We start from the raw sequence: 25,983 nt of genomic DNA, 5'->3' as shown, positions 1-25,983 counted from the left end.
AAGTCGCTTCGTTTGCTTTTGCCCCCACATTTGTTTTTGTTGAATTTGGAATTATATAAGTGAATTAATAGATACCACATCAACACGTGGTCTCTCCAATGAATTATTTAAATAATTTCTTGGGTAATAGGTAGGTACCACGTCGTTTTCCTATAAAAGACCTGAAGAAAATTGAAAGGGGATCATCAAAGGAAACAGGAGTAACAAGTGAGCGGATTTAACCGAGTGAAGTTAAGCAAGAAGAATCAGTGGTGATATTGAATTCTCCTCCTTGAAGTGTTCTAAACCCTTTGGTTTTCCCCTTCGCGTACTCTTGCCCAGACTCTTTGAAGTGTTCGCAATTCTTAGAGCTCCACCCTCGCCCTTGGACCATCTCCGTTGTGTAAACCATCTCGGACTACCTGAAGTGTCCGAAACTCTTGTGTCTTTACCTTCGTGTACTCCTGACCATACTCTCTGAAGTGTTCGCAACTTTTGGGTCTTCGCCTTCCCGTACTCTTGCCTAGATTCCTTGTATACGCAACTCTTGGAACCCCTTCGCGTAATCCTTCCCAGACTCCTTGAAGTGTTCTTGGGTCTTTACCTTCGTGTTCTCCTTACCGATTCTGTTAGTCTGGCAATATAATGAATGTCTTGCTGACTAGACAGTTCCTGCTGGCGTCCTATCTACCGTGTCATTCAGCCATCACACTGTGAGGGAAGATTCACCACCATGACACATCCATAGCAAATTCAAGTGCTATCGTGACGTTCACAGATTTTTCGACAGCGAACTGCATGAAAATCGTTCATCAACAGGCGATCTCCGAAGCCATAAACGGGTATAGTTACAATAAATTCCTAAATCAACATACTCGTGCAATTTCGGCAACATCGCAGGCAAGCATGTTCTATTCTGAGAAAACTTCGTGAACTTCCCATAGAAAACATACATACATAAACATATCCAACCCCATAAATTCGAATTTTAGTAGGTTGGAATATATATTGCGATGTACAAAGTTTGTTCCCAATTCATTACTCCCTTCGAGAGTTATTGTACTTACCAGTCTGTCAGAAAGACTGACGGACTTGTATAAATCGAATGGAAATTATTTTATATAAAGTCTATATATAGAAAAAAAAATTTCTTACAAATCCACGCTTATCGCAAAGCCTTGAAAAAATATTCTTACAAATCTAGGCCTATCCCAAGGCCTTAAAAAAAAATTCTTAAAAAATCCACGCTTATCACATGGCCTTGAAAAAATATTCTTAAAAATCCACGCCTATCCTAAGGCCTTGAAAAAAATTTCTTAAACAATCCACGCCTATCCCAAGGCCTTGAAAAAAATTTCTTAAAAAATCCACGCTTATCGCTAGGCCTTGAAAAAATATTCTTAAAAATCCACGCCTATCCCAAGGCCTTGAAAAAAATTTCTTAAAAAATCCAGGCCATGAAAAAAATTTTCTTAAAAAATCCACGCTTATCGCAATGCCTTGAAAAAATATTCTTAAAAATCCACGCCTATCCCAAGGCCTTGAAAAAAATTTCTTAAAAAATCCAGGCCATGAAAAAAAATTCTTAAAAAATCCAGGCCATGAAAAAAAATTCTTAAAAAATCCAGGCCATGAAAAAAAATTCTTAAAAAATCCACGCTTATCGCAAGGCCTTGAAAAAAATTTCTTAAAAAATCCACGCTTATCGCAAGGCCTTGAAAAAAATTTCTTAAAAAATCCACGCTTATCGCAAGGCCTTGAAAAAAATTTCTTAAAAAATCCACGCTTATCGCAAGGCCTTGAAAAAAATTTCTTAAAAAATCCACGCTTATCGCAAGGCCTTGAAAAAAATTTCTTAAAAAATCCACGCTTATCGCAAGGCCTTGAAAAATATTCTTAAAAAATCCACGCCCGTCCCAAGGCCTTGAACAATATTCTTAAAAAATCCACGCCCGTCCCAAGGCCTTGAAAAAATTTTATTAAAAAATCCAAGGCCTTGAAAAAATATTCTTAAAAAATCCACTCCTGTCCCAAGGCCTTGAAAAAATATTCTTAAAAAATCAAGCCTGTCCCAAGGCCTTGAAAAAAATTCTTAAAAAATCCACGCTTATCGCAAGGCCTTGAAAAAATATTCTTAAAAATCGACGCCTATCCCAAGGCCTTGAAAATAATTTCTTAAAAAATCCACACTTATCCCAAGGTCTTGAAAAAAATTCCTTTAAAAATCCACGCTTATCTCAAGGCCTTGAAATAATATTCTTAAAAAATCCACGCCTATCACAAGGCCTTGAAAAAATATTCTTAAAAAATCCACGCCTATCCCAAGACCTTGAAAAAATATTCTTAAAAAATCAACGCCTATTCCAAGGCCTTGAAAAAAATATTCTTAAAAAATCCGCGCCTATTCCAAGACCTTGAAAAAAATTCTTAAAAAATCCACGCCTATCACAAGACCTTAAAACAATATTCTTAAAAAATCCACACCTATTCCAAAGCCTAGAAAAAATATTCTTAAAAAATCCACGAGCCTTGAAAAATTTGTTTCATAAAAAATCAACGCCTATCCCACGCCTATTCCAAGGCCTTGAAAAAACATTCTTAAAAAATCAACGCCTATCCCACGCCTATTCCAAGGCCTTGAAAAAACATTCTTAAAAAATCAACGCCTATCCCACGCCTATTCCAAGGCCTTGAAAAAACATTCTTAAAAAATCAACGCCTATCCCACGCCTATTCCAAGGCCTTGAAAAAACATTCTTAAAAAATCAACGCCTATCCCACGCCTATTCCAAGGCCTTGAAAAAACATTCTTAAAAAATCAACGCCTATCCCACGCCTATTCCAAGGCCTTTAAAAAACATTCTTAAAAAATCAACGCCTATCCCACGCCTATTCCAAGGCCTTGAAAAAACATTCTTAAAAAATCCACGCCTAATCCAAGACCTTGAAAAAATATTCTTAAAAAATCAACGCCTATTCTAAGGCCTTGAACAAAATATTCTTAAAAAATCCGCGCCTATTCCAAGACCTTGAAAAAAAATTCTTAAAAAATCCACGCCTATCACAAGACTTTAAAACAATATTCATAAAAAAATCACGAGCCTTGAAAAAAATTTTTCATAAGAAATCAACGCCTATTTCAAGGCCTTAAAAAAACATGCTTAAAAAATCCACGCCTATTCCAAGACCTTGAAATAATATTCTTAAAAAATCCACGCCTGTCCCAAGGCCTTGAAAAAATATTCTTAAAAAATCCAATCCAAAATCTCGCGGTCATTCCACTTTCAAATTTCTGTAGCAGGCTTTGGACGCCGCGAGCTATCCCAGCAAACGGAGAGAACTTGTCATTACAAGCGACACAGAATGAAGATATTTGCAAACATTCGAAAAGTATGCTACACTTAAATCACTATAACATAACCATTTGTTACCCGATTTTATGGCTTGTTCGAAAGACATGATTTTCACCTTTTAAATAAGCTGTAAAAGTCCGTTGGGGAAAAAATAAGTTATGTCCGTTTTAAGTTGAAAATCCAAGAAACCCCGTTTTTCACTACATTTACCGTTATAAAATAAACAAAAAACGAAATGACTCCCACATAAGCTCCCACAATACCGAATTTATGCATCAGAACCCCTGCAAAAATATTTGTCAACTTTTTTAGCACAGTGTAATTATGTCTATGATCCTCATCTTTGTACGTAGCCACATGGCTGATTGTATAGAAAATTTAAAAATATTAAAATAAGGGACACCTCAGACATAACAAGGACACCCCGAATACAATGGCTAGAAAATCCCTGCAGGCTGTTTTTCTTTTTATTTTTCCACATGATGATGAATTGTTACTAGTTCATAGTTGCGACCTGTCATGTCTGTGATATCAGTAACACATAATAGACATATTTAATAACGTCTGCAATGACGATGCTGTGTGAAATACACACACACATGCAAAATTAACATATTGTTGTCCATATATTCATTATTACATAAAGGGACATCCTCATTATCAACATTTTTACCCAACATATTTTTCTTCCTACAAAAGGGAACAGTGTTTTCTTGTCTGTCCACCACCACCAGCAAGTCTACCATGTTTAACATACATACATATACCCTCAAAGGCAAATAAACATACATCTGAACGCATATTAAATAAAATATGAAATGGAATATGTTGAATGATGATGTTGTTCTTGTTGTTGTTGTCTTTGCTGTTTGTTCCTTGGTGTCGTTACACATCTACAAATATGAAGGTTGTAAGTAAATCGTTAGCATATGCTTGCTTTCATGGTTCCTATGCATGAGAAAAATATTCAGCCGCTTCCATCCAATCCTCCTCTCCATGTTCTAGCGATTTTTTCACACAATATTATGTTAATAAATTAAATTTTTACTCAGTGTGTTCTTCGTTGAAGCCAAGTACATATTTAAAAGCGTAGTGAATGAAACATGGGTGGAAGCGAGATGTTAAGTCGAGAACCTGCCGCCTTCCGTTGCTGTCTCTGTTGTTGCCACTGTAGGGAAGTGGAAAATTGACGGAAATTCAATTTTTATAATCGAAGTGAGTCAAACTCTCGACAATTAAATTTAATTGCTTTTTAAATAAGTGTTAAATATGATTTCAATATATTTTATACAATTCGTTAAAGCTGGACGAACCGACCGACCTACTTTGATGGGTTGGTTCTGTCAATACATGTTTGGCAGCTAGCCCGTATATTTCGTCCTTTATCAATTGCCTCTCAAGTTGTGTTCATTATTCCCCCAGTACGACTTAATTTGTTGTTTGTTAACAGGATTAAGGTAAGTGTGGGTGTGTGTGAGCAAGTGTGTAATATGTTTATTTGTGGCAGTGATGATGAATTTACTTTTTAATCAATTTTAATTACATTTATTTGTTAAAAAGCGTAAATACAAGCATACAAACACAACGCCACACTTACTTACATTCAGATTATTTTCCAATTCAATAAATAATTTGAATCGCATTAAGTGATTTCTTTTCTTGATATTGACAATGGAAATTATTTCGAAGAAAAATTTTATATAGGAATTACAATAAAATCAATTTTAAATTTAAATAATACATAACAATAATAATGTGTTCGTTGGAATAAGGGTAAATAATGTTAAATGATTATTAAAAATGTTTAATATATTCCTCCTTGAAAAATATTCTTAAAAAATCCACACCAATTCCATAGCTTTGAAAAATATTCTTAAAAAATCCACACCAATTCCATAGATTTGAAAAATATTCTTAAAAAATCCACGCCAATTTTAAGGCCTTGAAAAAATATTCTTAAAAAATCCACACCAATTCCATAGCTTTGAAAAATATTCTTAAAAAATCCACGCCAATTTTAAGGCCTTGAAAAAATGTTTTTAAAAAATTCACGCCTATCCCAAGACCTTGAAGAAATATTCTTAAAAAATCCACTCCTCTCGCAAGGCCTTGAACGAATATTCATAACAAATCCACGCCTACCGCAAGGCCTTCAAAAAAATATTCTTAAAAAATCCACGCCTATCGCAAGGCCTTGAAAAAATATTCTTAAACAAGTAGAAAAGAGTCAGTCGGCTTTGCCGACAGATATATACCCTCAGCCAATGTGAAGTGAAACTTTCACCTACGGACAGATCGAATGTATTTAAGGTTTCTTCAGAATTTTGTGGCCCTTTTGCGACATTTGAACTTGCCGACAAAAATGTGGATTGGTAGTTAACTGCATTAAGACACAAATGTTGAACCTTTGTGGAGGAGGTACCTTTAGGGAGGACCGATATGGGCCATTTTAGAAGTTAAATTAAATTTTGACAAAATATTAATTGATATCGTCCTAGAAGTTGTGGACCGGTATTGCCCCATGAAACTAAGTTTGGATATAATATGACGAAGACCAAATGTTGGACCAAATCGGTTGAACAGTTCGAGAGTTATAGGGATTTTTGTAACCTTTCGGGCTGTTTTCCTAAGAAATATGGACATGCCCCTGAAAAATACTTTTACCATCGTAATGGAGGAAGCGAATGCAAATCGCTTCAACAAAAATGAAAGTGAACTTATCCGAAATTGTGTGTGAGAGGTAGCAGAAGGAGTAGACAAATATAGTCCATATTCGAACCTGATCTATATCTGGTAGATATATTAGGATGTGCAAAGTATGGATTACATCGGTCATTCCCCTTAAGAGTTATCGTGCGCACAATTTTTCCGAACATTTTTGAAGTTTGCGGGGGAGGTACCTGAAGGAGTGGACCGATATGGCTTATCTTCGAACTTAAACTATGTTTGGACACAATATTACGGAGGCCAAAATTTGGACCGAATCGGCACATCCGTTCGAGAGTTATCTTGCGCTCCATCCACTACATACGGTGTTATAAGGGCTTTTTGCATCTTTCAGGTTATTTTCTCAAGAAGAATGGACTTGCCCCTGATGAAACTTGTATCGCCGTATGGTGGGCAACGAATACAAGTTGTTGCAACAAAAATCAAAGCGATTCGAGAGCAGGTCCTAATCTGAACTTATCAGAAATTTTGTGTGGGAGGTACCCGAAGGAGTGGACCGATTGAGTCCATTTTGGAATTTCATCTAAGTTTAGTAGAAATTTCACGATGTGCAAAGTATGGATCAAATCGGCTACTTCCTTCAAGAGTTATCGTGCGCTCAAATTTTCCGAACATTTTCGAACTTTTGTGGGGGAGGTACCCGAAGGAGTGGATCGATATAGCCCATCTTCGAACTTAAACTAAGTTTGGACAAAATATTACGAAAGCCAAATTTTGGACCGAATCGGCAGATCCGTTCGAGAGTTATCTTGCGCTCCAACCACTAACACGGTGTCATAGGGTTTTTTGTAACTTTCAGGCCCATTTTCTCAGGAAGTATGGACTTGCCCCTAATGAAACTTACAGCGTCGTATAAAGGACAGCGAATACAACTTGCGTAAACAAAAATCAAAGCGATTCGAGACCAGGTCCTAAACTGAACTTTTCCGAAATTTTGTGTGGGAGGTACACGAAGGAGTGGACCGATTGAGTCCATATTGGAACCTCATCTAAGTTTGGTAGAAATTACACGATGTGCAAAGTATGGACCAAATCGGTTATTCCCTACAAGAATTATCGTGCGCACAAGTTTTGCGACAATTTTTGAACATTTGTGGGGGAGGTACCTGAAGGAGTGGACCTATATGGCCCATCTTCGAACTTAAATCGAATCTGGACAAAATATTTCGATACCCAAAATTTGAACCGAATCGATTGATCCGTTCGAGAGTTATCGTGCGCACCAGCCAGCCAGACAGACAGACAGACAGACGGACAGACAGACAGACGGACGGACATTGCTAGATCTACTCAAAATTGTCTGAAACGGATATCGTACAAACATACTTGGGGTCTAAAACCATTATTTCGATGAGGCACATTTTTGGTCGTATCAAAGTGTAAATACCCTCTTTAGCCTAAAGGCTGAGGGTATAAAAATCCACGCCTATGCCAAGGCCTTGAAAAAATATTCTTAAAAAAATCCACGCCTATGCCAAGGCCTTGAAAAAATATTCTTAAAAAAATCCACGCCTATGCCAAGGCCTTGAAAAAATATTCTTAAAAAAATCCACGCCTATGCCAAGGCCTTGAAAAAATATTCTTAAAAAAATCCACGCCTATGCCAAGGCCTTGAAAAAATATTCTTAAAAAAATCCACGCCTATGCCAAGGCCTTGAAAAAATATTCTTAAAAAAATCCACGCCTATGCCAAGGCCTTGAAAAAATATTCTTAAAAAAATCCACGCCTATGCCAAGGCCTTGAAAAAATATTCTTAAAAAAATCCACGCCTATGCCAAGGCCTTGAAAAAATATTCTTAAAAAAATCCACGCCTATGCCAAGGCCTTGAAAAAATATTCTTAAAAAATCCACGCCTATCGCAAGGCCTTGAAAAAATATTCTTAAAAAATCCACGCCTATCGCAAGGCCTTTTGAAAATATTCTTAAAAAATCCACGCCTATCGCATGGCCTTGAAAAAATATTCTTAAAAAATCCACGCCTATGCCAGGCCTTGAAAAAAATATTCTTAAAAAAATCCTCGCCTATCCCAGAGCCTTGAAAAAATATTCTTAAAAAATCCACGCCTATCCCAGAGCCTTGAAAAAATATTCTTAAAAAATCCACTCCTATCCCAGAGCCTTGAAAAAATATTCTTAAAAAATCATCGCCTATCCCAGAGCCTTGAAAAAATATTCTTAAAAAATCCACGCCTATCCCAGAGCCTTGAAAAAATATTCTTAAAAAAATCCACGCCTATCCCAGAGCCTTGAAAAAATATTCTTAAAAAATCATCGCCTATCCCAGAGCCTTGAAAAAATATTCTTAAAAAATCCACGACTATCCAAAGGCCTTGAAAAATATTCTTAAAAAATCCACGCCTATCCCAAGGTCTTGAAAAAATATTCTTAAAAAATCATCGCCTATCAAAGAGCCTTGAAAAAATATTCTTTAAAATCCACACCTATCCCAAGGCCTTGAAAAAATATTCTTAAAAAATCCACGCCTATCCCAAGGTCTTGAAAAAATATTCTTTAAAATCCACACCTATCCCAAGGCCTTGAAAAAATATTCTTAAAAAAATCCACGCCTATGCCAAGGCCTTGAAAAAATATTCTTAAAAAAATCCACGCCTATGCCAAGGCCTTGAAAAAATATTCTTAAAAAAATCCACGCCTATGCCAAGGCCTTGAAAAAATATTCTTTTAAATCCACACCTATCCCAAGGCCTTGAAAAAATATTCTTAAAAAAATCCACGCCTATGCCAAGGCCTTGAAAAAATATTCTTTTAAATCCACACCTATCCCAAGGCCTTGAAAAAATATTCTTAAAAAAATCCACGCCTATGCCAAGGCCTTGAAAAAATATTCTTTTAAATCCACACCTATCCCAAGGCCTTGAAAAAATATTCTTAAAAAAATCCACGCCTATGCCAAGGCCTTGAAAAAATATTCTTTTAAATCCACACCTATCCCAAGGCCTTGAAAAAATATTCTTAAAAAATCCACGCCTATCCCAAGGTCTTGAAAAAATATTCTTAAAAAATCCACGCCTATCGCAAGGCCTTGAAAAAATATTCTTAAAAAAATCCACGCCTCTTCCAAGGCCTTGAAAAAATATTCTTAAAAAAATCCACGCCTCTTCCAAGGCCTTGAAAAAATATTCTTAAAAAATCCACGCCTCTTCCAAGGCCTTGAAAAAATATTCTTAAAAAATCCACGCCTCTTCCAAGGCCTTGAAAAAATATTCTTAAAAAATCCACGCCTATCGCAAGGCCTTGAAAAAATATTCTTAAAAAATCCACGCCTCTTCCAAGGCCTTGAAAAAATATTCTTAAAAAATCCACGCCTCTTCCAAGGCCTTGAAAATATATTCTTAAAAAATCCACGCCTCTTCCAAGGCCTTGAAAAAATATTCTTAAAAAATCCACGCCTCTTCCAAGGCCTTGAAAAAATATTCTTAAAAAATCCACGCCTCTTCCAAGGCCTTGAAAAAATATTCTTAAAAAATCCACGCCTCTTCCAAGGCCTTGAAAAAATATTCTTAAAAAATCCACGCCTCTTCCAAGGCCTTGAAAAAATATTCTTAAAAAATCCACGCCTCTTCCAAGGCCTTGAAAAAATATTCTTAAAAAATCCACGCCTCTTCCAAGGCCTTGAAAAAATATTCTTAAAAAATCCACGCCTCTTCCAAGGCCTTGAAAAAATATTCTTAAAAAATCCACGCCTCTTCCAAGGCCTTGAAAAAATATTCTTAAAAAATCCACGCCTCTTCCAAGGCCTTGAAAAAATATTCTTAAAAAATCCACGCCTCTTCCAAGGCCTTGAAAAAATATTCTTAAAAAATCCACGCCTCTTCCAAGGCCTTGAAAAAATATTCTTAAAAAATCCACGCCTCTTCCAAGGCCTTGAAAAAATATTCTTAAAAAATCCACGCCTCTTCCAAGGCCTTGAAAAAATATTCTTAAAAAATCCACGCCTCTTCCAAGGCCTTGAAAAAATATTCTTAAAAAATCCACGCCTCTTCCAAGGCCTTGAAAAAATATTCTTAAAAAATCCACGCCTCTTCCAAGGCCTTGAAAAAATATTCTTAAAAAATCCACGCCTCTTCCAAGGCCTTGAAAAAATATTCTTAAAAAATCCACGCCTCTTCCAAGGCCTTGAAAAAATATTCTTAAAAAATCCACGCCTCTTCCAAGGCCTTGAAAAAATATTCTTAAAAAATCCACGCCTCTTCCAAGGCCTTGAAAAAATATTCTTAAAAAATCCACGCCTCTTCCAAGGCCTTGAAAAAATATTCTTAAAAAATCCACGCCTCTTCCAAGGCCTTGAAAAAATATTCTTAAAAAATCCACGCCTCTTCCAAGGCCTTGAAAAAATATTCTTAAAAAATCCACGCCTCTTCCAAGGCCTTGAAAAAATATTCTTAAAAAATCCACGCCTCTTCCAAGGCCTTGAAAAAATATTCTTAAAAAATCCACGCCTCTTCCAAGGCCTTGAAAAAATATTCTTAAAAAATCCACGCCTCTTCCAAGGCCTTGAAAAAATATTCTTAAAAAATCCACGCCTCTTCCAAGGCCTTGAAAAAATATTCTTAAAAAATCCACGCCTCTTCCAAGGCCTTGAAAAAATATTCTTAAAAAATCCACGCCTCTTCCAAGGCCTTGAAAAAATATTCTTAAAAAATCCACGCCTCTTCCAAGGCCTTGAAAAATATTCTTAAAAAATCCACGCCTCTTCCAAGGCCTTGAAAAAATATTCTTAAAAAACCCACGCCTCTTCCAAGGCCTTGAAAAAATATTCTTAAAAAATCCACGCCTCTTCCAAGGCCTTGAAAAAATATTCTTAAAAAATCCACGCCTCTTCCAAGGCCTTGAAAAAATATTCTTAAAAAATCCACGCCTCTTCCAAGGCCTTGAAAAAATATTCTTAAAAAATCCACGCCTCTTCCAAGGCCTTGAAAAAATATTCTTAAAAAATCCACGCCTCTTCCAAGGCCTTGAAAAAATATTCTTAAAAAATCCACGCCTCTTCCAAGGCCTTGAAAAAATATTCTTAAAAAATCCACGCCTCTTCCAAGGCCTTGAAAAAATATTCTTAAAAAATCCACGCCTCTTCCAAGGCCTTGAAAAAATATTCTTAAAAAATCCACGCCTCTTCCAAGGCCTTGAAAAAATATTCTTAAAAAATCCACGCCTCTTCCAAGGCCTTGAAAAAATATTCTTAAAAAATCCACGCCTCTTCCAAGGCCTTGAAAAAATATTCTTAAAAAATCCACGCCTCTTCCAAGGCCTTGAAAAAATATTCTTAAAAAATCCACGCCTCTTCCAAGGCCTTGAAAAAATATTCTTAAAAAATCCACGCCTCTTCCAAGGCCTTGAAAAAATATTCTTAAAAAATCCACGCCTCTTCCAAGGCCTTGAAAAAATATTCTTAAAAAATCCACGCCTCTTCCAAGGCCTTGAAAAAATATTCTTAAAAAATCCACGCCTCTTCCAAGGCCTTGAAAAAATATTCTTAAAAAATCCTCGCCTCTTCCAAGGCCTTAAAAAAATATTCTTAAAAAATCCACGCCTCTTCCAAGGCCACGAAAAAATATTCTTAAAAAATCCACGCCTCTTCCAAGGCCTTGAAAAAATATTCTTAAAAAATCCACGCCTCTTCCAAGGCCATGAAAAAATATTCTTAAAAAATCCACGCCTCTTCCAAGGCCTTGAAAAAATATTCTTAAAAAATCCACGCCTCTTCCAAGGCCATGAAAAAATATTCTTAAAAAATCCACGCCTCTTCCAAGGCCTTGAAAAAATATTCTTAAAAAATCCACGCCTCTTCCAAGGCCTTGAAAAAATATTCTTAAAAAATCCACGCCTCTTCCAAGGCCTTGAAGAAATATTCTTAAAAAATCCACGCCTATGCCAAGGCCTTGAAAAAATATTCTTAAAAAATCCACGCCTATGCCAAGGCCTTGAAAAAATATTCTTAAAAAATCCACGCCTATGCCAAGGCCTTGAAAAAATATTCTTAAAAAATCCACGCCTATGCCAAGGCCTTGAAAAAATATTCTTAAAAAATCCACGCCTATGCCAAGGCCTAGAGAAAAATATTCTTAAAAAATCCACGCCTATCACAAGACCTTGAAGAAATATTCTTAAAAAATCCACGCCTATCGCAAGGCCTAGAGAAAAATATTCTTAAAAAATCCACGCCTATCGCAAGGCCTAGAGAAAAATATTCTTAAAAAATCCACGCCTATCCCAAGGCCCTGAAAAAATATTCTTAAAAATCCACTCATATCCGAAGGCCTAAAAAATATTCTTAAAAAATCCTCGCCTATCCCAAGGCCTTGAAAAAATATTCTAAAAAAAAATCGACGCCTATCCCAAGGCCTTGAAAAAATATTTTTATAAAATCCACTCATATCCGAAGGCCTTAAAAATATTCTTAAAAAATCCACGCCTCTTCCAAGGCCATGAAAAAATATTCTTAAAAAATCCACGCCTCTTCCAAGGCCTTGAAAAAATATTCTTAAAAAATCCACGCCTCTTCCAAGGCCTTGAAAAAATATTCTTAAAAAATCCACGCCTCTTCCAAGGCCTTGAAGAAATATTCTTAAAAAATCCACGCCTATGCCAAGGCCTTGAAAAAATATTCTTAAAAAATCCACGCCTATGCCAAGGCCTTGAAAAAATATTCTTAAAAAATCCACGCCTATGCCAAGGCCTTGAAAAAATATTCTTAAAAAATCCACGCCTATGCCAAGGCCTTGAAAAAATATTCTTAAAAAATCCACGCCTATGCCAAGGCCTAGAGAAAAATATTCTTAAAAAATCCACGCCTATCACAAGACCTTGAAGAAATATTCTTAAAAAATCCACGCCTATCGCAAGGCCTAGAGAAAAATATTCTTAAAAAATCCACGCCTATCGCAAGGCCTAGAGAAAAATATTCTTAAAAAATCCACGCCTATCCCAAGGCCCTGAAAAAATATTCTTAAAAATCCACTCATATCCGAAGGCCTAAAAAATATTCTTAAAAAATCCTCGCCTATCCCAAGGCCTTGAAAAAATATTCTAAAAAAAAATCGACGCCTATCCCAAGGCCTTGAAAAAATATTTTTATAAAATCCACTCATATCCGAAGGCCTTAAAAATATTCTAAAAAAATCCACGCCTATCCCAAGGCCTTGAAAAATATTCTTAAAAAATCCCCGCCTATCCCAAGGCCTTGAAAAAATGTTTTTAAAAAAATCCACGCTTATTGTGGGTCCTTGAAAAAAAAATTCTTACAAAATCCACACTTTTACTTAAAAAAATAAATAAAACATAATTTAGAGAAAATCTTGAACAAAAATTTCATTATAAATTTAAATCTTTGAAATTAAATACTTATTTAAATATTTAATTCTCTTCAAATTTGCTTCCATTTTCTAACCTATTGTGACATTTTGAACTTCAACATTACCAATTTAGATTTTATTAAAGATAAAAGATTTGAAACACTGCATGCCTTGTCATCATAGAAATCATATCACTTTCTTTCATGCCGTGCTTCCTTTTCTCCCCCTCCCACCTTCTTCGTTTGTAGTCAAAACAATTACTTTACACATCATTTATAAGGAAATTTAATTAAATCAAATAAAATTGCGACGAACAATCAAACAAACCAACCAACAACATATCCTGTCAAAGTCAATGATGTTGTTAAATAATCCGAGAAACATTTAAGCTTCAATTGAGAAATAAAATCAAATGTGAAACAGATTGAAGAAGATGTATTAAATTGCTCGGGAAGGAAAAAAAAGTGATAAGAAGAGACAGACAGATGAAGTAGGAAAATAAATTCTATTAAATCCAGTGAAATTTGTTCTCATAATCGTGAGAAATTTAAAAATTTTCAAATAAAATTAAGTGATTTGCATAAATAAATAGATGCTTAACACACACACATGCACACAATGTATGTGTGCGTTACATTGTGTACATGTGTTTGCTTAAGCTTCCTGTATTGTAGCTGTTGTATTCAATCAAAGTTTTTATTTTGCGGAAAATAACAATTTCCTTCCCTTAACACACACACACTCAAACACTTATGCAAAGCGCTTTAACAACTTTGAAGCAATAAAAAGTTAAATGAATATGGGGTTAGTCTTCAAACAGGACAATTTAAACATTACATTTCTATCCCTCTCTCCACTAAAAAATAGACGAGAAAAGGATAATAAAAACATTACCCACACGGGTAAGTAAACACACACACATACATATCTACGTACGAACGTCACTTTTCCATTGAAGTTTCTTAAGGTTACCCGTAATTGTTGTTATCTTTATTCACTACAACTAAGAATGTCAGAGGACCAAGTCATATATCCTTTACTCGCACTATCTTGAACTGCACATAAAATAAAACGCCTGAGTCCTTAATAAATATACAGCTACTCAAGCAGACAAGCAGCCAGGGAGCCAGCAAACCAATGAAGTAAGACCAAGAATATAAAAAAAGTAAACAAACATTTGTATACCCTTGTAATCCACTTAAAGGATAATCCTTTTTTGTGTCTGTGTGTGTTTACGGTATCAATATGCTGCTGCTACAAAAGCCACAAGAACAAAACCCAAAGTAGATCACAACAGAAAATACCTACTAACTAAACCTATCATGATACAATTTATACAAAACTCACATGGGCACACATATACATAAGGATATTTCAATACCCATATGGATTCTTATACATTGAAGCCAACTAAGACAGAAGCCTAGTTGGGGAAAAAACTAACCCACATTTAGTCAGACAGACAGATAGATAGACAACCGGAGTACATTAATTCAAAAACAAACAAAAGACTTGCCTCACAGACACACTCACAATGTGTATTGTATGTATGTCGCTATTTATTCTTATCACAGTGGGTGTTTTACAAATTACACACATGACTTCAAATGATTGGTATTTTGTGGTGAATTTGAATTAGTTGCTCAGGTAAAAGGATTACATTGGAAACTTTGCCACATTAAACAGTGGCTTAAGTCTTCAGCATTGCAATGGTATTTATTTTATGTTCACTTAAATAACTAAAAGTTTACAAACGATTTTTTTAATAAATCAATGTTTATATTCTCAGCTATTAGGCTAAAGAGGGTATATACACTTTGTTATGACCTAAAATGTTCCTCATCAAAATAATGGTTTTAGACCCCAAGTATGTGTGGACGAAATTCGTTTCAGACACAATCGGAATATGTTAACACGTGTCACTGGGTCCTCGAAGTTTCCATAGTAATTTGTGTGAGGCTTATGGCGAATTTTCACTCGAAGACTTAAATTACGTTAAACTAAGTTTGAAAAAAAAATTTGAAAAAGTTTTAGAGTCATCTTGCACAATAGCCATTTTAGTATGTGCCGGCTGGTTTTTGGAGCTTTTGGGCCATTATCTTAGGAAGTATTGACTTACTCCACAAAAAAAATTTACCGTTGTAAATGAGGCCGCTAGAACAACCTACTGAAAAAAGAATCAAAACGATGCGAGAGGAGCTCCTAAACTTCACTTTTTCCGAATTTTGAGTGGTAGGTACGCGAAGGAGTGGACTGATATAGTCCATATTCCAACCTGACATATGACTGGATAAAATAATATGATGTGCAAAGTCTGCACCAATCAGAAACTCCTGCAAGAATTATCGTGTGGATTTGCCATTTTGGTTGGTGGCGTCAGGGTTTTTTGGAACATTAAGGCCAATATCTCAGGAAGTATGGACTTCCGCAAGAAAAAAATTGTACCGTCTTAAAGGGAGTCGCAAGGACAACCTGCTGAAAGAAATTTAAGACAATCGGAGAGAAGGCCTCTCCTCACATTATCCGAATTTTGTGTGGGTGGTACCCGAAGAAGGGGACCGATATAGTCCATATTCCAACCTGGCACATGACTGGATGAAATAATACGATGAACAAAGTCTGCAGTCTGTGCCACCGTGGTGCAATGGTATGCACACCTGCCTTGCACACTAAAGGTCGTGGGTTCGATTCCCCAGGCAGTCAACATCAAACATTTTTCAACGGTGGCAAAATACCCCTCAGTAATGTTGGCGACATTTCTTGAATATTTCAGCCTTGTAAAACTTCTCTACAAGTGGTGTCTTAGACACGCCGTTCGGACTCGGCGATAAACAGTAGGTCCCATATCATTGAGCTAATATGAATCGGGGTGCACTCATTGATATGAGAGAAGTCTCCCCTGTCCCTTCTGGGATGTTTGTGGAACAATTATATAAAGTCTGCACAAATCAGAAACTCCATGCGAGAATTATCTTGCAGATTTATCATTTTGGTTGGCGTCGTAAGGGTTAATGCAGCTTTTAGGCCAATATCTCACTAAGTATGGACTTGCGCAGGAAAAAAATTATACCGTCGTAAAGAGAGCCGCAAGAAATTTCAAAACGATCCGAGAGGTGCTCTTAAACTTCACTTTATCCGAATTTTTTGTGGGATGTACCCGAAGGAGTGGACCGATATAGTCCATATTCGAACCCGGTCTGTATCTGGAAGAAATAATACGATGTGCAAAGTTTGGACCCAATCGATTGCTACCTTCGAGAGTTATCGTTCACCCCATTTTACAAAAAAATGTTTGAACTTTTGTGGGGGAGGTACCGGTAGGAGTGGACCGATATGACCCATTTTCGAAGTTAAACTAAGTTTGGACAAAATATTACGATACCCAAATGTTGGTTCGAATCGGTTAATTCGTTCGAGACAGACAGACAGACCGAAGGACGGACATGGCTAAATCGACTCCAAATTGTCTGAAACACATTTCGTCCAAACATACTTGGGGTCTAAAACCTTTATTTCGATGAGGTACATTTTTGGTCGTATCAAAGTGTATATACCCTTTCTAGCCTAAAGGCTGAGGGTATGAAAAGTATTAGTCGGCCTTTTTGACAGAGATATACCCTTATCCCCATTATTATAAGTCTTCTTTTGTTATAGTTTGGATTTACCGAACAGATTTATAGCGTTCCGGTTAACTTAAAGTTAAAAGTGATGATTGAATTTCAAGAAGGAGCTTCAAGTCATTAACTTTCAATGTGAAAATTATATTTTTAATGCCTCCAAATTAGTTTATTTTGCATTTTCAAATCCATCAGATAGTAAAAGAACACATGTAATAATGGCCCTTAGCCTATGTGAAGCGAAAATTGCATCTACGGACAGATCGAATGTATTTAGGGTTTTTTTTTTCAGAATTTTGTGGCTCTTTTTTTGCACATTTGAACTTACCGACAAAAATGTGGATTAGGATTAAGGTTCAAGAGTGTGGCGGAGGAGGTACTTGAAGAAATGGACCGACATAGCCCATTATGGATGTGGATCTCATTTTGGGAGTCATATCTTTTCAATAGATATCACGCCCACTAGTCATTTCAGTGGACCAGTGTGCCAGGAAGCATGGAATTGTCCACGGAAAACATAATGTCGCTGTAAACAGGACCACAACGAACAGCATCGGTATACATTTCCAAAGGATCTTCGAACAGACCCCAAAATGCACTTAGACAGAAATGTTGAACTTTTGTGGGGGAGGCACCCTAAGGAGAGGACCGATATCTTAAAAGTTTAACTAAATTTAAGCAAAATAATAGGACATCCAAATTTTGGACCAAATTGGTTGCCCGTTTAAGAGATATCGTGCCTAAAATTTTAGTGACATTTTTTTAACATTTGGGGGAAGTACCAGAAGTTGAGTTGCCCACCTTTGAACTGAAACTAAGTTTGGACTAAGTTTGAAACTACGTCTGGCTGTTTTCTCAAGAAGTATAAACTTCCCCCTGAAAAAAACGTTTACCGTCATAATTTAGCCAGCGAATGCAAATTACTTCAAGAAAAATCAAAGTGATAGGAGAGAAGGTCTTAAAGTGAACTTATCCGAAATTATGTGTGGGAGGTACCCGAAGGAACGGACAAACATTGTTCATATTCGGACCTGATCTTTATCTGGTTTATATATTAGGATGTGTAAAGTATGGACCATATCGGTCACTCCCTTCAAGAGTTATCATGTGCACAATTTTTCCGAACATTTTTGAACTTTTGTTAAGGAAGTACCTGAAGGAGTGGACCGATATGGATAATATTCGTACTTAAACTAAGTTTGGGCAAAATATTACGGAGGCCAAATTTTTGACCGAATCGGGAGATCCGTTCGAGAGTTATCTTGCGCTCCAATCACTACTCACGGTGCCATTGAAGTTTTTTTACAACTTTCAGGTTATTTTCTCACGAAGTACGGACTTGCCCCTGATGAAACTTTAACCGTGGAATGGGGGGGGGGGGCAGTGAATACAAGTTGATGCAACAAAAATCAAAGCGATTCATCTAAGTCTGGTATAAATTTCACGATGTACAAAGTATGGACCAAATCTGTTACCCCCTACAAGAGTTACCGTGCGCACAAATTTTCCGAACTTTTGTGGCGGAGGTACCAGCCAGGCAGATAGACGGACGGACAATGCTAAATCAACTCCAAATTGTCTAAAACGGATTTCGTCCAAACATATATGGAGTCTAAACCCATTATTTCGATGAGGCACATGAGGCATAAATGCTGTGGATATAAAAATGTTAGCAGTTCTTTATTGTGGCTAAAAAAACTAATCCTATATGTAGGGCGATGGAAACATTGATTCCCCAGACAGTGGCACATATGGCACATATTCCGCTTGTGCTCAAGCGTTGGCATTCTTAAAATCTAACAAAACCAAAAAAAAGAAAGGTGGCGCCTAAAAAAATCCGACATCGATTTTTAAAACCACCCTAGTGCACACGATAACGGATCAACCAGTTCAAACCAAATTTTATATATAATATAATTGTTCCACAAACATCCCATTAGGGACAAGGGAGACTTCTCTCATATCAATGAGTGTACACCGATTCATATTAGCTCAATGATATGGGACCTACAGTTTATCGCCGAGTCCGAACGGCGCACAGTGGTTCAGAATCGTTTTTTCCTGGTCAAAATTCTGTAACTTTTGAACGGATAGAGATATTTTCACAATTCTTTTTCTGTTAGACAGATAACACAGATAAGCTTTCCGGTGAATTATAAGCGGTCAAATTCGTTCTGGTAGTTGCAGAGGTATTCAAGGTCAAAGTTAAACTTTTGAATTTTTTTACTATTTTTCATCAAAATATCAATGTTTTTGTGTTTTTTATATTTTCTTATATATTAAAAATGGTCAAACGCCAATAAATAAACTATAAAAACACCAAAAAAATTAAAAAAAAATTAGAAAAAAAAATTTTGAATTTTTTTCACAAAATTTTCACAAAAAAAAATACAAAACAATTTAATTTTTTTCAAAAATTAAAATAAAATGATCCTTTGGTTTTCATAAAACTTATATAACTCATATAAAAACTCATATACTCAAAAAAATTTTAATTTGTGTAAAAAAGCTGTAATTCATATGGAAAATGGTATGGAAAAACACACATTTTTACACATGTAATTTCAATAAATTTAAAAAAGTGTTAAACGGGCGGAACGGGTCAGGAACAAAAGTATATATGGGCTGAAAGAGGAGACTCTCGGATATATTTCTGTGAAAACAGAACATTGTTCCATGTTGTTCCACAAAAGTTCTAGTCCAATAAATTTGGAATTTCATAAAATTTAGTATTTTAAGAAAAATAAAATAGCTCATGTTGTGTAAACGCTACGGTAATTTGTTTAAAATATTTTTAAAGACCACAATCCTACCTACCGAACAAAAAAACAGCGAACGCAATATATGTTATAGTTTCCGAGAAATAGCTATTTCTTTCTCCAGAAGTTTTCAAAAATTACGTATTTCTCAAACATGGGAAAAATGTTCGTCTTTAGGGGCAGCCTACGCCCGCACCTTCCAATATTTTGACCTAATTTTTTGGTTTCCTTAGTTTCAATATGCTTATTATCGAATCCCATATAGAAATTAAATATCTGTGACAAAACAAAATTTTGATTTTTGGCCATGAAAATCGTTTCTTGAACCATTGTGCGGCGTGCCGAAGACACCACTTTTGTAGAGAAGTTTTGCATGACTGGAAATGTCGCCAACACGGTATTTTGTCACCGTTGAAAAGTGTTTTGATGGAATCTATCGGTTCACTCCCTCAGGTACCTCTCACACAAAATTTCGGAGAAGTGCAGTTTAAGACCTTCTCTCGAACACCTTTGATATTTTTGTATCAACTTGTATTCGCTGCTCTTATCACAACGTTAAACATGTGTTTCAGGGGCAAGTCCATACTTCTTAAAAAATGTCCCGAAAGCTGTAAAAAACCTATGGCGCCATGTGTAGTGGCTGCAGCGCACGTTAACACTCGAACGGATCAGCCGATTCGGTTCACAATTCGGCCTTCATAATATCTTATCCAAACTTAGTTTAAGTTCGAAAATGAGCCATGAGGAGTGGACCGACTCCTCCAGGTACCTCCCCCACAAAACTTCAAAACTTTTTGCTAAAATGGGATGCGCCATATTCGAGGGTTATCGCAGTAACCGTGTTGGTGGATACTTACCGCATCGTAAAATTTCTACCAGAAATAGATCAGATTCCAATATGGACTCTATCGGTCAACTTCTTCGGGTATCTCCCACAAAATTTCTCGAACACTTTTGATTTTTTGTATCAACTTATATTCGCTGCCCCCATTACAACCGTACAATTTTATTCAGAGGCAACTCCATACTTCCTGACAAAATGGCTCGAAAGTTCTAAAAAAACCCTATGGTCCACTATTTGGCCTTCCTTATGTTTTGTCCAAACTCGTTTGGGTACCTACCTCACAAAAGTTCAAGATTTTTCTGTAAAATGATGTGAACGATAACTCTCGAAAGAAGCAATCGAGTTGGTCCAAACTTAGCACATTACGACGGTACACGTTTTTTTCAGGTGCAAGTCCATATTTCCTGAGAAAATGCCTCTAAAGCTTTAAAAAACCCCAATAGCACCATGTGTAGTGGTTGGAGCGCACGATAACTGTCGAACGGATAAACCGATTTGGTCCACTCTTTGGGCTTCTTAATATTTCGTCCAAACATATTTTAAGTTCGAAGATGAGCCATATCAATCCACTCCTTCAGATAACTTCTCCACAAAAGTTCAAAACTGTTCGCTAAAATATGGCGCGTGATATCTCTTGAAGGCAGTAACCGAGTTGGTACACACTTTGCATATTCTAATATCTCAACGAGACATAGATCAGGATCAAACATAGTATATATAATCTACTCCTTCGGATACCTCACAAACACAATTTCGGAAAAGTGCAAAGACTCTTGAGGCTGCACTCATCCCCAGCATCAGAACTAGCTAGCCAATTGCTGATCATCATTATGGGTTACGTAAGCAGCACAGCAACAACAATGCTGCATGTGAGATTGTTGCTGGAGCCATGGCACGCTGTTTGGGGATTTCGAGTAAATTACCACCGGCCAAGTTTGAAACGTTCGATAATCAATTATATGTGTGGACGCCAATCGTACCTGGAATTCAGGAACAAAAAGCCGAAGCCTTGTAGTGTGAAGCAGCGAGTTCCACTAGATGGAGTGATATCTCCGGAACTGTTCAACCTCTACATTACTTTTATATTACACCCCGGTGACGGGCGAGGCCTCTGGGAATAGGCCAATTAGCATAAACATGATTGATGAAAGTGTCCAGAGGTCATGATGTAGGGCGGTCTGCTAATGGAGACAATTATAGGGAGATAGTCTGACTCAAGAAAAACGATGGGTTACCAGGAGATACCATTTGTAACGCTATGGTGTTGTTTGGCGAATCATTGACCGTGGAAAACGTAAAACTAACAATTTGCTCCGTCAGCGGTAATGACCCTCTGGTCATTACCTAGGACCGAATGCCGCAGCTCATGATGAGAATTACGGACCAGTCACTTATGGCCTTTCAAAAGCTGGCTAAATATTGGACCTATAGCCCGAAGTACAACTGTTAATTGGCGTTAAGCAAATCTACCTCGTCAGTTCCACAACTGACTGTTGCATCCATACTTAGGCAAGATAGGTCTGTATTGAACAGACTGATGCAACAGGCGTCCTATACATCAGGTGGTAGTTTGGATGCATCGACAACACGATTTTAGATACGGTCCAGTGAAGACATGAGAAGATACCCTGTTGCTGTTCTCAGGGTTGCATTCAGGCAGGTTAGTAAACCACACTGGCGCGCATAGCTGACCATATACCGACCTATAGCGTTGTATGTGGTTAACAAGTCCAGGCATTCTGGGATATGCTGTTTCAACACAGAAAACTATACGGGCACAAACAAATGTACACTGAGATGGTCAATCCGGTGTCGGCGTATACGCCCCGTTGGATTCTACAAATTGGGTATCCATTTTTACCCATTTGAAAGTTTCCACATCGTAAAATTTTTTCGAACAAGTAAAAAAGTATCAGTCATCTTTGCCGACAGAAGTATACCCTCAGCCTGTGTGAATTGAAACCCCTTTTTTCCAAAAAAAAAACGTATGTATTTAGGGGGGCCTTCAGAATTTTGGACGTATGAACTTGCCAACCAAGGTATGGATTTGGATAAAATCTCAAAAGTATTGCGGCGGAGATACCTAAAAGAATGGACCGACATAGCCCATTTTCGAAGTGTAACTTATTTTGAGAGTCATCCCTCTCTAATGGTCCTATATCAGGAAACATGGACTTGACCACCAAAAACATCATATCGATGTAAACAGGGCTACTAGGAGTACCTTCGGTAAAATTTTCCAAAGGATTCTCGCACAGACCCTTAACCGCACTTTAACAAAAATGTTGATCATTTGTGTGCCCACTTTTAAACATAAAGTATGTTTGGACAAAATATTTCGAGGTCCAAAGTTGGGAACAAATCGGTTGCTCCGTTTATAAGATATCGCGCGTAACATTTTAGAGAATATTTTCGAACTTTTGTGGAGGAGGTGCCGGAAGGAGTGGACCTTTAAGCACCACCTTCGAATTTCATCTAATATTCGAAGAAATATTACGATATGCAAAGTGTGGACCAACGCAGTACTCGGTTCGGGAGTTGTCGAGCACATCCGGTACTACCCTTGCTGGCCGTAAGGGTTTTTACAGGTCATTTTCTCAAGAAGTATGGACTTGGCACTGAAAAAAATTTGTACCATTGTAATACGGGTCTTGAGTGCAACCAGTTGCAAGAAAAACCAAAACGATTCGAGATGAGGTCCTAACCTGCACTTTTCCGAAATTTGGTGTGGGAGGTATCCTAAGCAGGTGACATATATAGTCCATATTCTAACCTGATCTATAGCTAGTAGAAATATTACAACGTCCAAAGTATGGACCAAATCGGTACCTGCTGTCGAGAGTGATGGTGCGCACCATTTTAGCGAAAAGCTTTAAACTTTTGTCGGGGAGGTACCTACAGGAGTGGACCGATAAGGCCCATCTAAGAACTTGATTTAACTATGGGCAAATATTACGATCAAATCGGTTTATCCGTTCGAAATTTACCGCGCGGTTCATCTACAACACATGGTGCCATAGGGGGTTTTTACAGCTTTCAGGCGATTTTCGCAGGAAGTATGGACTTGGCCATGGACAAGTTGTTACAACAAAACTCTAAAGGATTCGAGAAGAGGTCTTAAACTGCACTTTTCCGAGGTTTTGTTTGGAATGTAAGCGAAGGTGTAAACCGATATAGTCCATATTCGAACTTTTTCTATGTCTGGTAGAAATATTACGATGTGCAAAGTATTGGCCCATACTGGGTTAGTCCCTTCGAGAGTTATCGTGCGCATAATTTTTGCGAAAAAATTGAACTTTTATGGAGGACGTACCTGAACTTAAACTAAGTATATTTTCTCCCTTCATTGGCCGTGTCTGCAATTTTATTATTTACAAAATGGATTTGCCAGCCATCCATAATCATTCTATCAATTGCCCTTATTCTTTCTCCCTCATCTATAGAATCTTAATAGCGATAACACAAACTGTAACAATCACAATTGTTATTTTTATAGAGATCCGCTGACATATTTTCGTTACGCTTCCTTTTCTCCACAATATATCTATAAAATTTTACATTTATCGACTCAACATTACCCTGTTTGTGCCATAGCAAATCTACTATCATTGTCGTCAGCATCATCATTGACATGCCAAACATTATCCGGCATTGAGTGAAACTTACCTGGCAATTTGTTTGAAATTAAATTTACGTCGTGGTTTCTTGCTTTTACCCTCGCCACGACCCTTTTTCCAGATATGGGTGCGCCATGCTTGATCTTGATATTCAAACGATGGTCTTAAATAGTAAAGTGACATTTCCTGATGAAAGACAGGTGTTATCGATGCTGACATTGGTGGTACAATCCATATCCAATCGGCGGGACAACCATTTCTGCAAGGATAAAGAAGGAAAGGAGATTGACAATTGGTTAATAAAAATGTAAAATGGAGATTTGATATGTTTTCGTAAGCAATTAGGGTGTTTTATAATAACAATGAAACGGTTTACATGTGAGTGGTGGAATACGACTATAGAATGTAGATATGAAATAGCATTGTTTTAAAACACAATTTACATGTCATGGTAAATTAAAAATTTTCATTGGGATTCAAAATCTTTTATAGTTATAATGCTGAACACTCATGGAAATTGGAATATATATAAAAAGTGCTTAAAAAATATTCTTAAAAAATCCAAACTTATTTTAAGTACTTGAAAAATATTCTTAAAAAATCCACGCTTATTTTAAGTACTTGAAAAGTATTCTTAAACAATCCACGCTTATTTTAAGTACTTGAAAAGTATTCTTAAAAAATCCACGCTTATTATAAGTACTTGAAAAATATTCTTAAAAAATTCACGCTTATTGTGGGTGCTTGAAAAAATATTCTTAAAAAAACCAAGATCATTGTGGGTGCTTGAAAAAATATTCTTAAAAAATCCACGCCAATCGCAAGGCCTTAAAAAAATATTTTTAAAAAATACACGCCTATCGCAAGGTCTTGAAAAAATATTCTTAAAAAATCCACGCCAATCGCAAGGCCTTAAAAAAATATTTTTAAAAAATACACGCCTATCGCAAGGTCTTGAAAAATATTCTTAAAAAATCCACGCCTATCGTAAGGCCTTGAAAAAATATTCTTAAAAAATCCACGCCAATCGCAAGGCCTTGAAAAAATATTCTTAAAAAATCCACGCCAATCGCAAGGTCTTGAAAAATATTCTTAAAAAATCCACGCCTATCGTAAGGCCTTGAAAAAATATTCTTAAAAAATCCACGCCAATCGCAAGGCCTTGAAAAAATATTCTTAAAAAATCCACGCCAATCTCAAGGTCTTGTAAAATATTCTTAAAAAATCCACACCTATCGCAAGGCCTTGAAGAAATATTCTTACAAAATCCACGCCTATCGCAAGGCCTTGAAAAACTATTCTTAAAAAATCCACGCCACCGCAAGGCCTTAAAAAATATTTTTAAAAAATCCACGCCTATCGCAAGGCCCTGAAGAAATATTCTTAAAAAATCCGCGCCTATTGCAAGGCCTTGAAAAAATATTCTTAAAAAATCCACGCCTATCCCAAGGCCTTGAAAAAATATTTTTAAAAAATCCACGCCTATCGCAAGGCCTTGAAAAAATATTCTTAAAAAATCCACGCCAACCGCAAGGCCTTGAAAAAATATTTTTAAAAAATCCACGCCTATCGCAAGGCCTTGAAAAAATATTCTTAAAAAATCCACGCCAACCGCAAGGCCTTGAAAAAATATTCTTAAAAAATCCACGCCAACCGCAAGGCCTAAAAAAATATTTTTAAAAAATCCACGTCTATCGCAAGGCCTTAAAAAAATATTTTTAAAAAATCCACGCCTATCGTAAGGCCTTGAAAAAATATTCTTAAAAAATCCA

At 36.5% G+C, this 25,983-nt stretch overlaps 1 protein-coding gene across 4 annotated transcripts in view; it reads right to left on the bottom strand.

Annotated features, from left to right (window-relative positions):
• Nos (Nitric oxide synthase) overlaps positions 1 to 25,983 on the bottom strand; it is a 437,755-nt gene that overhangs the window by 153,544 nt on the left and 258,228 nt on the right. For all 4 annotated transcript variants that reach the window (XM_073970603.1, XM_073970600.1, XM_073970602.1 and 1 more), the window contains exon 10: positions 24,261 to 24,470. In XM_073970603.1, coding sequence (XP_073826704.1) covers positions 24,261 to 24,470 — 210 coding nt within the window. The remainder of the gene's footprint in view (positions 1 to 24,260; positions 24,471 to 25,983) is intronic.

This window comes from Musca autumnalis, unplaced genomic scaffold (genome assembly GCF_047663935.1).
Source record: "Musca autumnalis isolate F117 unplaced genomic scaffold, ASM4766393v1 scaffold_2, whole genome shotgun sequence".
NCBI lineage: Eukaryota > Metazoa > Arthropoda > Insecta > Diptera > Muscidae > Musca > Musca autumnalis.
This window is presented reverse-complemented; position numbering and strand designations above follow the sequence as displayed.